General features: G+C 38.7%; 1 protein-coding gene across 7 annotated transcripts in view; it reads right to left on the bottom strand.

Annotated features, from left to right (window-relative positions):
• The window catches only part of LOC132825461 (rho GTPase-activating protein 17-like), a 119921-nt gene that overhangs the window by 47964 nt on the left and 55242 nt on the right, over positions 1-16715 (bottom strand). For 6 of the 7 annotated variants that reach the window (XM_060840763.1, XM_060840759.1, XM_060840758.1 and 3 more), the window contains one exon: positions 5302-5406. In XM_060840763.1, the coding sequence (XP_060696746.1) occupies positions 5302-5406 (105 nt within the window). Of the gene's footprint in view, positions 1-5301; positions 5407-16715 lie in introns of those variants that run through there. The other variant, XM_060840764.1, reaches the window with a different exon arrangement.

The raw sequence follows: 16715 nt of genomic DNA, 5'->3' as shown, positions 1-16715 counted from the left end.
GATTACCAAAATACTGGTTTTAATTTAAACAAAATGATGAGTTTAAGAATCTATATACATTTCTCCAATTCCACTTAAAACTTCAGCAGAATATCTTTTGTAGTTGAAATGTGTCATTATGCATGAAGCTGAATAGCAGCTATCATGTGCAAGGTATTAGAGATAAAGCCTGTCAAAATATTGTGATGAAATTGCAAGCATTTACTCAGCATGGTCAAGAGTTATTCAACAAATTATCAAGGTCACAAGTTCCAGTTTATTCAGTAAGCTACAAGTTTATTAGTTATGCAACTGTGTTCAGTTTCACCACCCTACTATCCTCCTTAACCTGTCAGTCACTCTAAATAAAACCCTTCTATTCATTGTCATGGCCAGTCCCTTGACTTTGCTGCTCAGTTCGAGGCTTAAGAAGATCTCCTTCCTCCTGGAGAAGGACAAGTAGTGGGAGAAAGAAGATTCAGTTGTCACAGACCATGTACAAACCAATGTCATGGGTTGAATGAGGAATGTTCTGGTAAGCAAATTTGAGGTGTCCGGGTGCAAATTAAAATACAAAACACCAAAGGTAACCACCTCTGGCTTGCAATCTGCACCATGTACTTACTAGCATTGGGTCAGGCAGTTGAGAGAGTTAAACGTGTGTTATCAAAGAGTAGTGTAGACCAAAAGAGGTTTCACTTCATGGGGCACTGACATCAGTACTCAGGGAAAAGTGAGCTATTCTCTCAGGATGGACTGTGTTTGAACCATACCAAGACCAATGTCCTAATCAATCACAGAACTAGGGACATTGACATTGCTTAACCAAGAAATGGAAGGGTAAGGGATAGTGAGAAATTCAAAAAGAAAAAGGTTGAACATTACCTACATTGTTATACTGTTATTAAAGCCAAAGTTTAACAAAAAAAAACTCCACATCATTAAATCAGGTCATTATATGAAAGAGGGGTGCAAAAAATAAAAATTCATTTGAATAGACAAGGTATCAGCAATAAGATAGATGAAGTAGTGGCAAAAACAAAGGTAAATGATTAAGATCGAAGAACCATTAGAGAGACATGGTTGAAAGTTGAAAAACAAATGTTCCAAACTACGTAACACTTCAGGGAGACAGGCACAATAGGGTTGCTCGAGAATGTAAAGAATGACATAAAGGCATTAATGAGAAAGGATCTAGCCTCAAATATTATGAATTCTAGTTAGGATGAGTGGAAACTAGGAATCACAGTCTTCAAGTTGAAAAACCTAGTACGAATGATTTATATGGCCCCCAACAGTAAGTATAACATTGTCCATAACATTAAACAAGAAATTATTGAAGTTTGTAACAAAAGTAATGTGCTAATTGTGGGTAATTTGAATCTTAATATAGACTGGGATAATTAAAATGGCAAGAGTGCTCCCAAAGATGTGTTTGTGTAGAGATTTTGCAACATAGAAAAACATGTCATGAAACAGACAAGGGATGAAACTATCTTTGATCCAATTTGTATAACAAAGCAGGGGTAAAGAATCCTGCAGGAAACAGTGATCAGCATACTGTTGAATTCCATGTTAAATTTGAAAGCGAAATACTCCAAAATCAAACAACAATCTTAAATTTAAGCACAGTCAATTACATTGATGAGCGGAAATAGGACAATGGCTAATTGAGTTAATAAATGAAAAATATGGTTATAACCAAACGGGGAATACTTAATCTAACAACTTACAATAAATGTACATAAAATTGAAGTCCAAAAATTCATAACTAAGACTCATCTATGGCTCACTCACAAGTTAACAATGTTATTAGGTTAAATGATTAGATTAGATTAGCTTAGATCACTTACAGTGTGGAAACAGGCCCTTCAGTCCAACAAGTCCACACCGACTCGCCAAAGCGCACCTACCCAGACCCATTCCCCTAATGTTTACCCCTGCACCTAACACTAGGCAATTTAGCATGGCCAATTCACCTGACCTGCACATTTTTGGATTGTGGGAGGAAACCGAAGCACCCGAAGGAAACCCACGCAGACACGGGGAGAATGTGCAAACTCCACACAGACAGTCGCCTGAGGTGGGAAATGAACCCTGGTCTCTGGTACTGTGAGGCAGCAGTGCTAACCGCTGTACCACTTTGTCGCCCAGAGCACGGTTTATAATATAGCAAAAAAAAAGCACCAACTCTAAAGATTGGGAGGGAATTAGAAAACAGCTACCAAAATGTTGATCAGAATGGAAAAAGTAGAATGAGAGTAAATTAGCCAAAAAGACAAAATACAATTTGAAGCCATTTTAGGTGTACAAAAAGGAAGAAAATAGCTGAAGTTAGTTCCTTAGAAATAGAGATAGGAGAATTTATTGTAGGACTGAGGAAGCAGCAGCAGCATTGAATGGATATTTTATGTTCGTCACAGCAGAAGACAAGTTTCATTCCAGAATTAGACAGTAATCTAAAAAAGTGAGGAAATTAACATCAGCGGCATTGGAGAAACTAAGAGATCGCTGCAGTGATAATGGACTCATTAGCAATGAATTTACAAAATTCCTTAGATTCAGACACTGTCCCATCAGATTGAAAATTTGTTAATATTTTGAAATATTAGCAAAGAAAGTTAAAAACACTAAAACAGGAGGATGAGAGAAAACAGGATGTTGCAAATGTTTTAGCTTAACATCAGTTATTGGGAAATGCCAAAATTTGTCAAGAAAGTTGTAATAATACATTTAGAAAGGCATTGAATCATTGGGGTCAAAAAGCACAGACCAGGTAGAATCCGAGGAACAGAAGAGTCAACGTTTTGGACATAAGCCCTTCACCAGGAATGTGATCACTGGATCAAGTCTATCGGTTTTTCTGCAGGAAAATTCTGTTTGACAAACAAATTTGAGGATGCAGCTTGCAACATTTGTGACAATTTCAAGTTGTCAGGCAATTGAATTATGAAGTGTCGCAAGGGTTAGTGCTAGCGCCTCAGCTACATAAATGAATCCAAATTTACAGCTTAGGTGAAGTGATGGAGAACATATCTAATTTTCTGAAGATACAAAGCTAATGGAAAGGTGCGGTGTGGTGAGGACACAAAGACACAGCACAGAGATATTGACAGACTAAATGAGTAGGCAATAAGATGGAATATAATGTAATTAAGTTAGGAACCATTCACTTTGGTCATAACAGTAGAAAAAGTAAAATCATTTTTACAAGTGTGAAACTTGTAATTGTTGATATTAAAAACTTCTTGTGTGTGTGCAAGGTATGCAGAAAGTTAGCTTGAAGATGTGGCAGTAAATAAGAAAGCAAATGGCATGTTTGCCTTTATTGCAAGGGGATTGGTGTACAGGAATACAGAATTCTTGTGACTGTAGAGAGTTTTGCTGAGACCATATCTGGAGTAATGGGAGTAGTTTTGGGTCTCCACATTTACGATACACTCGCAGTGGAAGCAGTACAGCAAAGCATCGCTAAACTAATCCCTTGATTAGAGGCTGAGCAAATGGAGTCCTAAGGTCTGGAGTTAAGAAAGAATGACAGACCTCATTGAAACTAGAAGATCTTTTTGGGCTTGATAGGGTAGATATGGAGAGATAGGTTCCATCATCAGTGGAAATAAAGTGTGTTGGTATAGTCTCAGGATAAGGGGCTGATCACTTTAGTACTGTAACAAGAAGAGATTTCTTCATTAAAAGGGCTTGTGAATCTTTGGAATTCTCTGCTTGAGAAGTGGAGTTGCCATTATTGAATACATTTAAGGTTATGATCCACAGATATTTGGCCTCTGAGTTGAGCAGGCATGCAAGTGGCATTGAAATCCAAGTTCAGACATGATCATATGAATAATGAAGTAAGCTAGACAGTTTATTGTTGCTGTTATTTCTATCGTTTCTGTACCTCACTTGGTCTACCTACTCCAATCATCTGAGTCACATTCAATAGCATTTCGGATGACCACTCTAACCTTCACACAGCCTTATAACCTCAACTCCTTTCCAATCCCTGAAATAATCCCAAGTCATTTTCAAATGGCATTTAAACTCCAAACTAGAGCTAGCATTTGGACTGCAATCACTATGTAACTCTTGAATCTTCCTGAGTTCCACCTCTCATACATCAACCCATCCCACCCTGGTACCTATCTTACCCCAGTTATGTTCACGGGGCACCGGTGAGTGTATTGAAGATGTATACCAATGGGTGTCAGAAATTATGGGTGTATGTATCTGTATAGGATGAAGTACCTGGGTCTTTCTTCTCTAAAGAAAAATAATAAGAGGCTGACCTAACAGAGGGTTTAATAATTATGAATTGATTTGTCTCACACGGCAATCAATGACATTGATAGAACTAGAAATGATGTTCTGAAGAGAGAATTTGAGGTGCCTTTATCATACATCTGGATTTCCAAAAGTTGATAAGGTACATACACAAAATGTTAATAGGTAACAGTCATGAGTTGGTAATACTTCATGGACATAGTCTTTGATTGGGAAAGGCAATACCATGAAAAATGAACAAGAGAACTATTGATCCCCATATTTTTAATTCAAAAAGGCACAAATTCCATTTTCTTGCTGAGGACAGGTAACTGCATCTGAACACACATATAGCTTTCAGCAAGTTTCCACGAACCACATTGTGAGCTCAACTATTAATCTTCCATTGCTTCCAGTGTGATTAGCAAACTTTTAATTATTCACCAAATGCTGTTCAATTGTGGAATCACATTTAATATTAGACATTATGTTGAGTTTTACAAGTACAGTCTGAATACAGTTAGTACGCTGCCAATTGTGACCAGCCAAAGTAATGTAACTTTGATTTTTGTTAGGACATAAGGTTTACATACCTGGCATCACACTGCCCCTGAAATTCTTTTTGATTTAACAGTAGTATCACAGATTAATTGAGTCACAGTGTGAAAGGAGGCAAGTTGGGTTATCATGTCCTTGAGCACCTATCCAATCTACTCCCACAAAGGGAGTCTATCTATCCTCGTAGTAGAAAATATCATTCATGATGCTATTGCCATCTGCCATCCAATTCCAAATGAGATAAGAGTTCCTCCAGTTCAACATCAGGATGACTAAATACATTATCTATTGCCTCCACTGATTCAGGTGGAAAAAGAATAACTACACCTCATAAATGTGTCCTGGAATCTTGTTTACTAAGAGTCAAACTATGTTTAAAGAGAGAACTGAAATGAGTTCATGCATGTGAACAATTGCCAAATTTTCCTCAAAGTAATTGGGGCAAAACACTATTGGTTATATTTCCTTTGAAAACTCTTATAAATCAGCATAAATGTTACTTACTTGTCTTTTCTCCACTTCTATGCCTTGCTGAACCTGCAAGCATGCAGCAAGTCTCTTGTGGGCATTGTGTGAAATTATTCTTATTGCATCCATACGTTTCTCGATCTTAACCAGAAACCAAAAAAAACATATTTTAGTCAAAATTCGCTTCCTTTCTGTACTACTTAATTACAAAATGTTTTCAGTGGCCATTCAGCCCCATCATGTCACTCCTAATTCCCTAAGAGCAGTAAAGCAGTCCATGTCTAACTGCACCAAGGCCTGGACAAAATGCAGGTTTTTCTCAGAAAAAGGCTTTATAATTCTTATTTTTGATGATGTGCTGAAGTGGGAAAAGGATTATTTTACAAACCAAAGATTCGGAAAAGAATTATTATATATTTTAAAAGCAAGTAGTCTGATATTCATTCTAAATGCTGCTCATACTGCTGTTTGTTCAAGCAGTGAGAGAGGTTACTACAGATGAGCTGGAGATGGGCATTGTATGAAGGGAGATTTGGTCACTACCAAGTAATCAGCAAGAGAGTGGTGTTGGAATAGTGTCCAGATGTTGACAGCAAAATCCTTCAGCTTGCTCTAAAATCTGTGATTAGCTCCCAAGCAGATTGGGAGTGTGAATTGTGACAATGTTGCTTCTTTAACAATGTTATGTTGTCCTTGTTTTTTTTCAAGAGGGGATGTAAAAGGCAGAAGTTTTGATTTGTCTGACATTAAGGACTTTGCTAATGGTCTAAGGCAACATCAGGAAAAAGGATTTCATGATTTCTTTAATAAAAACACTTGTACAACAAAAGGGGAGTGGTCAGTTCTCCCAGTTCAAGTTTTTTTTTGTTTTGGGTTTTAGCAAGCAGTCTGTTCGAAGTTACTGGTTAGAGCGCGCTGCTGGACAAGTAGTTTCCCCACTTCAACAAATGTCTGGTTGACACTCTCTCTCACACTCACATCTCTGCTATAAGAACCTGGATTTGAACTTACCTTTTTTGCCAAGGGGTGTACTTATGGGATTGCTGCAGGAAGTTGGAACAGCTCCTTTATTAAGTTGCGGGGATATTGTGTTGGTTGGATTTCAAATAGTTGTTATTCTAAATCTGTTTTCTTTTGCTTGTGTTTCATTCAGTAGTGTGTAAATAAATTGCTTTACTTGAAGCCAAGTGGTTTGACCAGCAGCATCACTTCTGGGGATATACACTTTACACATGCCTGAAACAACTAGAAAAGTTAGGACCTGGGCTACCGTCTTAAAATGTTTTAAGGGGGTCTGGCCTAGTCCATAACAAAATGTTTGGTTTGGAATCATCAGATTTCTGGAAAGAATGTGCTGTCCTTCTGAGGTTAAAAACACCTGAAGCCTGAAGAATGCCAATTCATTTCCCTTCACCAGTTGTTGCAAGCTGTGGCTTTTAACAAACAAGGCATATACCTTGTGGTTACAAACCAGTTGCTGTGTGCCTCCAAGCAAGTGAAAGTGCCTGGAGAAGGAGCAGGATTGCTATCTGCACATTTTTAAATTGTTCCCTGTACAGCCAAGTTCACATCATTAATACAGACAGAGAGGATTAGTGGTCCTGGTACTGACTCGTGAAAAAGCAACAAAGCATAAATTCCAGTTTGTGGAGCAATTGTTAACTGTGACAATTGCATTCAGCCAACTCTATATGATTCTGTCGCTATCTGTTTTATTCCATAGGCTTCAACAGTGCTGGTTAGTTGATTGTGAACTTTAACAAACACTTCTCGGAACTGTATGCACACATCAATGGCATTACCCTCATTTAAAACAACTCAAATTTAAGGGGCATACAGTAGAGAGCTTCCATCTGATTGAGATGCAAACCAAGTGAGGTTCATGTGGGAATTTATTGCACAAAAAAGAGGCACTTTAAGTCAGGTTGACTGCAACTGTGTCAAATATTAGTTGGATTTACCAGAACAAATAAGGAACATATATGGTTTGTCTATGGTTGTAAGGGTTCTTAAGTGAAGGCCACGTAAAGCAAATGTAATAAGTTAGCCACAGTAAAATAAAACTAACACAAGTGAAGTGAAGGCAAGACATGGCGTCATCGCATGGAACACGTCCCATCGTGTCACTATGGTAGCCTCTACAACCACATGGCAGGAAGTTTCACCAACTACAAAAATCCAACTTCTGAGTTTTGGAGATGGAGCAGCACTAGAGTCACCTGTGCATTAGCAAGGCTGAGGCCAATGTGGATAGCATGTTCAAGTAGGTGGTCACAACACAGGATAGGGAATAAATGATAATACAGGATGATCATAAATAAGGAATAAATGGGAATACAGGTGTGCAGAGGTCAGGCTCGCTCATCAGCTTAGCATTTCGGATACTGGTGAAGGTGTTGGTTCCTCAGAACAGTGCAGTCAGAATGATGTTTGAGACACATTGAGCAGCTCAGCTGACAGGCAGGGATGAAGAAGATTGGAAGAGAAGTGATAGGGCATTCGTAATTAGGGGAACGGACAGGTGTTTCTGCAGCCATCAAGGTGACTCTAAAATGACATATTGTGTCATTGGTGCTAGAGTCAAGGATGTCATGAAGGACATTGTTCACCCTCTCCCAGGACAGAGGGTAAAGCCTTTTCCAACAGTGATATTATGCTGACAAGCCTGTCATAGCTGGGTTATCCTCACATTGCTGTTTAAACATGTGCATTTTTGAAGTGTTCTGGCACCACATCCATATTGAAAGAGGACTGGAAGATCACAACTATTCATTCTGCAGCATCTTGAAATGCTATTTGATCCTGACAATAAGCATAACCTGCCATTTTAAAACCTACTCTTTATCAAGTTTTAGTTCATTCAGTACCTCAACTACTTCCTCTTTCACTATGACTTGAGCAGTACCTGCTTCCTTGGTCAAGAGAAATGCAAAGCACTCACTGAAGCCATGTTCTCTGCTTGCACACACAGATTCCATTTTTGTGGACTGTATAATGCAGAAATCACTTGACATTGATTTTCATAGGAGACGACAATAAGCCCCAAACAAAGATATATTGAAAAGAATGGTACAATATTTCCCAATACAAAATACTATAGTGATTACAGAATTAAGTACAAAATTAAAATATATTATCTGGAAAATGGATTTGAAACTGCCATTTGCTTTAACTGGCCATCACTTGCAAATAATATATCAAGTACCCTGACCATTCAGAAAGAAAATGTCAATAACATCTATTTAAATATTAAAGAGTTAATTTACTCTACAGACCCTCAAGAAACTGAATGCCCAGGAGTAAGGTGGTGTGTCTTTGTGTTACAGGTGGAATTTGGGGCTGTACATGGCCATTCCCTTGCCATTCAGGGATAACTTACATTTTCACCCAGAAATTAGTAAGAACAATACAGTTGGAATTTAACTATTCCGTATAATTACAAAAAAAAAATTCATTTGCAATACATTTGACCATTATGGGATGACTTACATTACAATGTTTCTGAAGGTGGGGTATCAATGCATTGTATCTTGAGTAACATGTGACTATGAGGAGATGGCTGAGGGTTGTCTTGTGGGCAGTACTGACTGTGATGTTGAGTTTTGTATAAGGAAAGACTGTTTCCTTCATTCAGTGAGAGCTTTTGTCACGACCCACTAAGCTCAGCTTGTACTGTACTATGTTTAATAAAGGTTGCTTGTTCACAGAAGTTGGTGTGTTGCAGTTGTATCAAGTGTGTTAGACTTTCAAGTGTAACTGTCTTAAGGTGCATAAATACAATTCAGCAGTGTTTCTTGAAGACTATGCTGTGTGAAAGAGTTGCAAACACAGTGATAGAAAAGAGGCCTCTTGATTGTCACTAGATCCACAAACGTTTAGTCACTTCACCACTAACACTCACCAGCAGCAGTGTACACTATAAAATGCACTACAGAAATTTACCAAGGCTCATTAGACCATACCTTCCAAACCCGTGATCACAGCCATCTAGAAAGACAATGGCAGCAGATATATGGGAACACCACCATCTGAACGTTCCACAGTAAGCTACTCACCATCCAGAGACTCCTTTAGCAGTGTTGGGTTCACACTGTGGTCACACATACATTAAACAGACTCAGCAGTTCAAGAAGGCAGCTCAATGTCACTTTCGATAGGGCAACTAGGGATGGACAATAAATTCTGGCCCAGCTAGCTCATGATGAATAAACATCACCAAAGAGGTTCATGGTCACATTTCCTCAATTTGCATGCTATACTGGCTTTTCCTGCCACAGAATTTATTAAATTCCTCTCAAACTAAAATCTGACTAATCTTTTTCCCCTCACGCTACCTCTGATCTCCAGAACTGCATCCCATTTCTTCATGTTTCCCACTCATGAGCTCTCCCCATCAGCGACCGCACAACATTTTAGTGTGCTTTTTTTAGAATTAGAATATCCTTTATAGACATGTGGTTGAAATCAGCCTAATTTTTAAAAAAAACAATAAAGGAATGCCATTGAACATTTGAACAAGCTAAGGTGTTTTAAAGTTACCAAATTTGGAATATTTGAATAATAACATCTTGGAAAATGCTTTTCTTAAGAGACCTTTTGTAAAGCAAAAATAATTGATTCAAAGTAACTTTTATGTTAATGGGCAGACTGAAATGCTTGGTATATTAAAAGAGGCAAATTAGAAAACAGGATTTAAACAATATATCTCAGTCTATTGTTCCAAATGATTCACATACTGACAGTTGACAAGTAGGAAGCTGATGAAATGCTGTCCCAGATTCTATTCCCAGCCCATGGTGAGTTGGGTAGTCTCTGGCAAGGCAATTAATGCAGTAAATAGGGTTGGTCTCATTTCCATGAAGTAGCTTGGGAAGTGAGTAAGAAGTATTTCCTCAAGGTTTCTGAGCTGTTGACAGGTTGCCAGAGACACAAAAGGTTTATAAGAAGAATTGGCTATTCATTAACAGGAAGACCCATAGGAAAAAGTCACAAGCCCAAGCAGGGTTCAAGGCAGTGGATCCCCCCTACCTTGTCAAACACTGGTACTTGTGGATAATAAGAGTTGACCTGAGAAGAAATACTCACAAATCAAAGAACAAATACATGTCTATAACAGAATATTACAGTCAAGAAACTGGGCACTCTACCCAATATGTTTGCTGAAGTGCATTTCTTCATCCAATCCAGTATATATGTCTGCTCATATCTTATTCTTGTACAAGCAACTACTTCACTCTATTTTCAGAGGTTATGGACTTCACTTTAACAATAGGAATAGTCACTAAGTTGAAGTACAGTTGTTACTTGTGCCTTTTGAAATGTACCAAAGCAAGTGTTAACAATTTTAGGACAGGATAGGAAACGTCAATACATTTCCTTCAGATTATATTCTGCATTGATTAACCATCAAGGATGTTTGGAACACTATGACAGTATAGCTGACTTTCAATTATTATTTTTAAAATTAAATTTTGTGTATATCCTGAAGACAACTCATAATTCTGTGCAGTTTCCTATTTATACATTTCAAAAAACTGAACTTCCATATAAGTCAGCATTTTTGAAACAGGATTCTGAAAACCAGAAGCAAAAGAAATTTGCATTTCTATATTTTTAGAACACAGTGATTATTCAGTAAAATCCAACTGAGACCTTTTTGGGGCAGCTACTTTCTGTCCCACGCACTTTAATGTAACAGATTGGGATTAGCATCAATTGGGTGTTTGCATGCAGGAGTGTGGTCACACATCTCTAATTGCATAGTATTAATGGAATTACTTCCAAGCAGGGGCTCAAGAACAAACTGTTAAGAACTCAAATAAAGTTTTCTGAACAATGCACAGACTTTTCATTTTAAACGGTGAACTGAGTCAAGTGGAATTTGTACAAAACGAGAGAGAGAGAGACTGAGGGAGTCCTTGAAATTAAGGTCGCATTTGACAGAGTGCAGCATCAAAGAGCCTGAGAAAAACTTGAGTCAATAGAAGTTAAATGGAGAGCTCTCCACTGGTTGGAGTCATGCCTATCACAAAAGAAAATTGTTGCACTGGCTGGATGTCAGTCATCTCATCGCCAGGACATCTCTGCAGCCATTCCTCAGGGTACTGTCCTAGGTCCAATCATCTTCAACTGCTTCAATGACGTTCCCTGTATCATAAAGTCTGAAGGATGCTCACTAACGATTGCCCAATCTTTGCCACCATTCAAAACATCCCTAATGCTTTCTTGACCAGATGGGCCAATGGGCCGAGAAGTGGCAGATGGAGTTTAATTCAGATAAATGCGAGGTGCTGCACTTTGGAAAAGCAAATCTTAGCAGTACTTATACACTTAATAGTAAGGTCCTAGGGAGTGTTGCTGAACAGAGAGATCTTGGAGTTCAGGTTCATAGCTCCTTGAAAGTGGAGTCACAGGTAGATAGGAAAGTGAAGACAATGTTTAGTATGCTTTCCTTTATTGGTCAGAGTATTGAGTACAGGAGTCAGGAGGTCATGTTGTGGCTGTACAGGACATTGGTTAGGCCACTGTTGGAATATTGCGTGCAATTCTGGTCTCTTTCCTATTGGAAAGATGTGAAACTTGAAAGGGTTCAGAAAAGATTTACAAGGATGGTGCCAGGGTTGGAGGATTGGAGCAGAGGGAGGGGCTGAACAGGCTGGGTCTGTCTTCCCTGGAGGGTCGGAGGCTGAGGGGTGATCATATAGAGGTTTACAAAATTATGAGGGGCATGTATAGGGTAAATAGGCAAAGTCTTTCCTCTGGGGTCGGGGAGTCCAGAACTAGAGGGCATAGGTTTATGGTGAGAGGGGAAAGATATAAAAGAGACCTAAGGGGCAACTTATTCACACAGAGGGTTGTACGTGTATGAAATGAGCTGCCAGAGGAAGTGGTGGAGGCTGGTACAATTGCAACATTTAAGAGGCATTTGGATGGATATATGAATAAGAAGGGTTTGGAGTGATATGGGCTGGGTGCTGGCAGGTGGGACAAGATTGGGTTGGGATATCTGGTCGGCATGGATGGGTTGGACTGAAGGGTCTGTTTTCATGCTGTACATCTCTTTGACTCTATGAATCTACGCCATGTCCAAATGCAGCCAAATGAGATTTGGGCTGATGAGCAACAAGTAAAATTTGCACCACACAAATGCCAGGTAATGACCATCTCCCAAAAAAAAGTGAATCTAACGATCACCCCTTGACATTCAATGGCATTACCATTACTGAAACTCCACCATCAATATCACAGGATTACAACCAACCAGCAATGTACTTAGAATAAACACATAAATGTTGTGACTACAAGAACAAGTCAGAGGCTAGGAATCCTGTATCTAGTAACTCACCTCTTGACACCCCAAAGTCTATCCACTATTTGCAAGGCATAAATCAAGGGTGTGATAGAAGTTGCCTGGATGAATGCAGCTCCAACAATCAAAAAGCTTGTCCAGAACAAAGCAGCCCACTTGATTGACATGATCGGAGCACCAGATACATGGGAACACAACCGCCTACAAAGGTTCTCTCACCATTATCACATGGAAATAGATCACATTCCTCCAGAGCTGCTGGGTCAAAATCCTGGAATCCAATCCTAACAACATTGCATACATTTATCGACAAAGGACTACAACCATTCAAAAAGGCAGCTCACCACCACTTTCTCAGAGGCAATAAGGAATAGACAATAAATGCTGTCCCAGCAAAATGTATTTTAATGTTCTTGGTGGGATGTGAATAAGGGGTGAAAGATGATTGCCTGCAGCACTTTGCAATAGGGATAGCGATGGGACAGTGGCGAAAGCAATCAAGTCTGCTCACAGGGCAGAGGGTCTGCATACCAGGGAGAATTTCTGAAAGGGGCATGAGTGGCTGAAAGGTAGACAAAGGGACTGCAAAGGGGCTGAAAACAGTTTTAAATCTTTCAGCAAAGGAATATTCACCGAAGCAAAAAAGTGAAGTAATAAATCCCTTGGAAATTAATGCGAAGTATCTAGAATAAAGCTGATGTTTTGGAGCTATATATTTGTAAAGTTTTTGCCAGTGCAATTATAGTCAATACAGTGCCAGTTGAGTAAGTTAATATTGAACAGTTTCAGTTCATAAAAACCCACATTTGTTTTATTACATCATAAATTCATACAATAAATATTCATAAATTAAGCTGTGTTAGATTTAGCTGTAATCTCACCGATCCATAGGAACTGTGTTCATGCTGATATTTCTATTGGCAAAAAACTATGTCAGCTACTTCTTTTTTATAAAAAACGAAAACGTGTTTGATATTGACTCATGCCTGTCTCCTTGTTCAATCTTAAGTACTATGTTGTTTTCTACTTTCCTCGAGTTTTGCAGCTTTACGTTTAATGGAGTGATGATGATTATTGAGGATATCAGTGAATTCTTCTAATTCTGCTTACGTGAGTGTCCCAATCCAGCATTTGGCAATATAAAATACAGCAAATATTTGTATTAATTGATTCCACCACCTAATTAAGGAGTTCGTGAGAAAGAAGCTGCTGATAATCAAAACATAGCCGTTGAGAAATTCCAAGAGATGCTTTCTGGGAAAAAAAAGTTATTTTGAGCCCTGTAAAAGATCATCTGCAAAGTATATTTTCCACAGGACAACCCCTTGACAAACTTCGGTTACAGAGAAGCTTGTTGCAGGTCCCTATTTTGGAAATTATGCTGAGAAAGAAGAGCAGTTTTACAGCTTCTAACTTAATGCAATCATGCTTGTTAAAAAAGGCCTGGGATGCTCTAAAAACAACAAAACTATCAATGTTATGTTGAACTTTACATCAACCCTCCAGTCAATAAGTCATGCCAAAATTTCCAAAGGAGCAAAAGAATATACCTCACAATATAAATGTCAGCTCAAAACTTGAAATAAAGCCCAAGAAAGACACTGAATGTACCCTGTGCTCCTTCCCCAACTTCTCCTTCATGTATGAACATTCATGTTTTATAACATGAAACCATCATTTATACACACCAAGCATATGCACCAAAAGAGAACAGAGTTGCAGAAAATTGTTTTACTGCAAATAATTCTGGTGCCATTAAGATGCAGTCCGAGATACAGATAATGTAGTACAGGGTACAGCAAGAAGAAATAGCAGGAAATTTCAGAAAGTTAACAGATCTTTCAAAAATTTAGAAAGGTTAAAAAGGTTGGAGCTGTTTCATCAATGACCTTCCCTCTATCATTAGATTATAATGGGATGGCATGGTGGCTCAGTGGTTAACACTGCTGCCTCACAGGAAACCAGGTTTGATTCCAGTCTTAGGTGACTGTATGTGGTTTCTTCCGGGTGCTCCAGTTTATTTCCATATCCAAAGATTTGCAGGTTAGATGGATTGGCCATGTTAAAGTTTGCCTCACTGTCCAGGATTGTGCCATGGGGTAAAACCTCATGCAGGGTCACAGGGATGGGATGGGATGGTCTTTGGAAAGGTGATACAGACTTGGTAGGCCTAAATGGCCTATATGATTCTATGATAAGTGGGAATATTCGCTGATGATTGTACGATGTTTAGCATCATCCATGACTTCTCAGGTATGGAAGGAGCCAATATTCAAGCTTCAGCTAATAAGTGGCAAGTAAAATTTGTATTACACAAATGCCATTGAATGACATTACCAAGAAGTTACATAACTTCCCCCAACATTCAAAGGCATTGCCATTGTTGAATTTCCCACTATCATCATCCTGGGGTTACCATTGACAGGGACTTGACGAACCACAAAAATACTGAATTCCAAGAGCAGGTCTGAGGTTGGAAACTATGGAGTGTGTAACTGAGATTATGACTCCTCAAAGCCTGTCTATCCTTAACAAGGTAGAAGCCTGTGATGCAATATTTTCCGTTTGCCTACCTAACTGCAACTCCAAAAACTCTCATGAACCTTGATATCATTGAGGACAAAGCAGCCACTTGATTGACATCCCACCTCCACTTTAAAACATTCATTCCAATGATTAATGGTGCACAGTAGCAGCATGTCCTATCTATAAAATGTGTTGCAACAATTTACGAAAACTCCATTGATTCACTTTCTAAATCCAATACCACTACCATCCTGAAGGACCAAGGGAGCAGATGCATGAAAACACGACTGCTTGTGAAGTCCATTCCAAGTCAAACACCACGGACTTGGAATTACACCATTTTCTTTTCTTTTTGAGCGCTAAGTCAAAATCCTGGGACTCCCTTCCTAGCAGCACTGTGGTTGCACCTGTACTACATGTACTGACTCATGGTAGTGGCTCACCATCACTTTCTCAAGAGTAATTAGAGATGGACAATAAATGCTGGTCAAACCAGCATGCCCAAATTCTCGTGAATAGCAAAGCTTGGTTTGCTCTTAGAGAAAAAACGCTTGGTGTAGAAGCGTTCAAAATTAAGGATCTAGGCAGAGTAGAGATGGACAAAATGTTCTCACTGGTTAAAGGCCTGTGTTCTAATGACACGAGTTTAAGGCGAATGATAAAAGAACCAATGATGTCATGATGAAAATCTTTTTTCCACGTCCCTTTTGGGATGGAGCTAGAGTGAAGTTGTTGAAGGGATGGTAGAAGTAAATTCAACCTTGGTTTTCAATTAAAAAGAAAGATAATTATCTGAAAAGCAAAGATTTGCAAGGCTATAGTGAATGGATGGTACCAAGACTAGCCAAAAACCAGTATGGGTGTGAAAGGTCTCCGTTTATAATGTATCCATTTCACGATTCTATGACCTTCAAGCCACAATCCCCCTCAGAGAAAAATGTTACTGTCAACATCTGTATTCCTTTGTAGATTATTAACGAGTGAAAGTTGAAGGGATCATTTGGTTCAGCTTAAGTTGCGAGGCCGTGTCCAACTGTCCAATTTAATATGCTGTAGATAATTATGCAGGTCCATTTTGGACTTGTCAACTTTTGAAAAGGATGTTTCAGTTTTATTAAAGCTACTGTTAAGTTGTTGGTTATTTTCTAGGTTTATAATTATGCAGGAGTTTCACAATCCTTGGAAGAGTGTTCTTAAACTAATTACAGCAACCTCCCTTCAGCCAGCATAATTGCTTCTTCGCAGTAAGTTCAACATTCTTCAGATGCTGTATTACATTTCAGGAAGTCACTGTTCAATTGGATTTCACCTATGACATTCAGGATTACCAACCATATAAAATGAATAAATTTCCCACCTTCAAGGCTAATACTCTAGGCTGTACATTGAAGTCAATAGCTATCTACAATCATAAATGGAATGACGAAGTTGGTAGCAGTCAAATTTAAGATTATTTGCTGCTCTAACTCAGTCAGCCACAGGGGTCGGGTAGGTTTAAAGCTGGAAAAAACAACCATGTGTTACTGTAGCTGATGCTTGACAGGAAACAAACGTTCGACAGCGAGAATGACAGCAAAATTATCAATGTATGCAGAAACTGCATTTGCTTTTGCTC

The sequence above is a fragment of the Hemiscyllium ocellatum genome, chromosome 20 (genome assembly GCF_020745735.1).
Source record: "Hemiscyllium ocellatum isolate sHemOce1 chromosome 20, sHemOce1.pat.X.cur, whole genome shotgun sequence".
NCBI classification, from domain to species: Eukaryota; Metazoa; Chordata; class Chondrichthyes; order Orectolobiformes; family Hemiscylliidae; genus Hemiscyllium; species Hemiscyllium ocellatum.
This window is presented reverse-complemented; position numbering and strand designations above follow the sequence as displayed.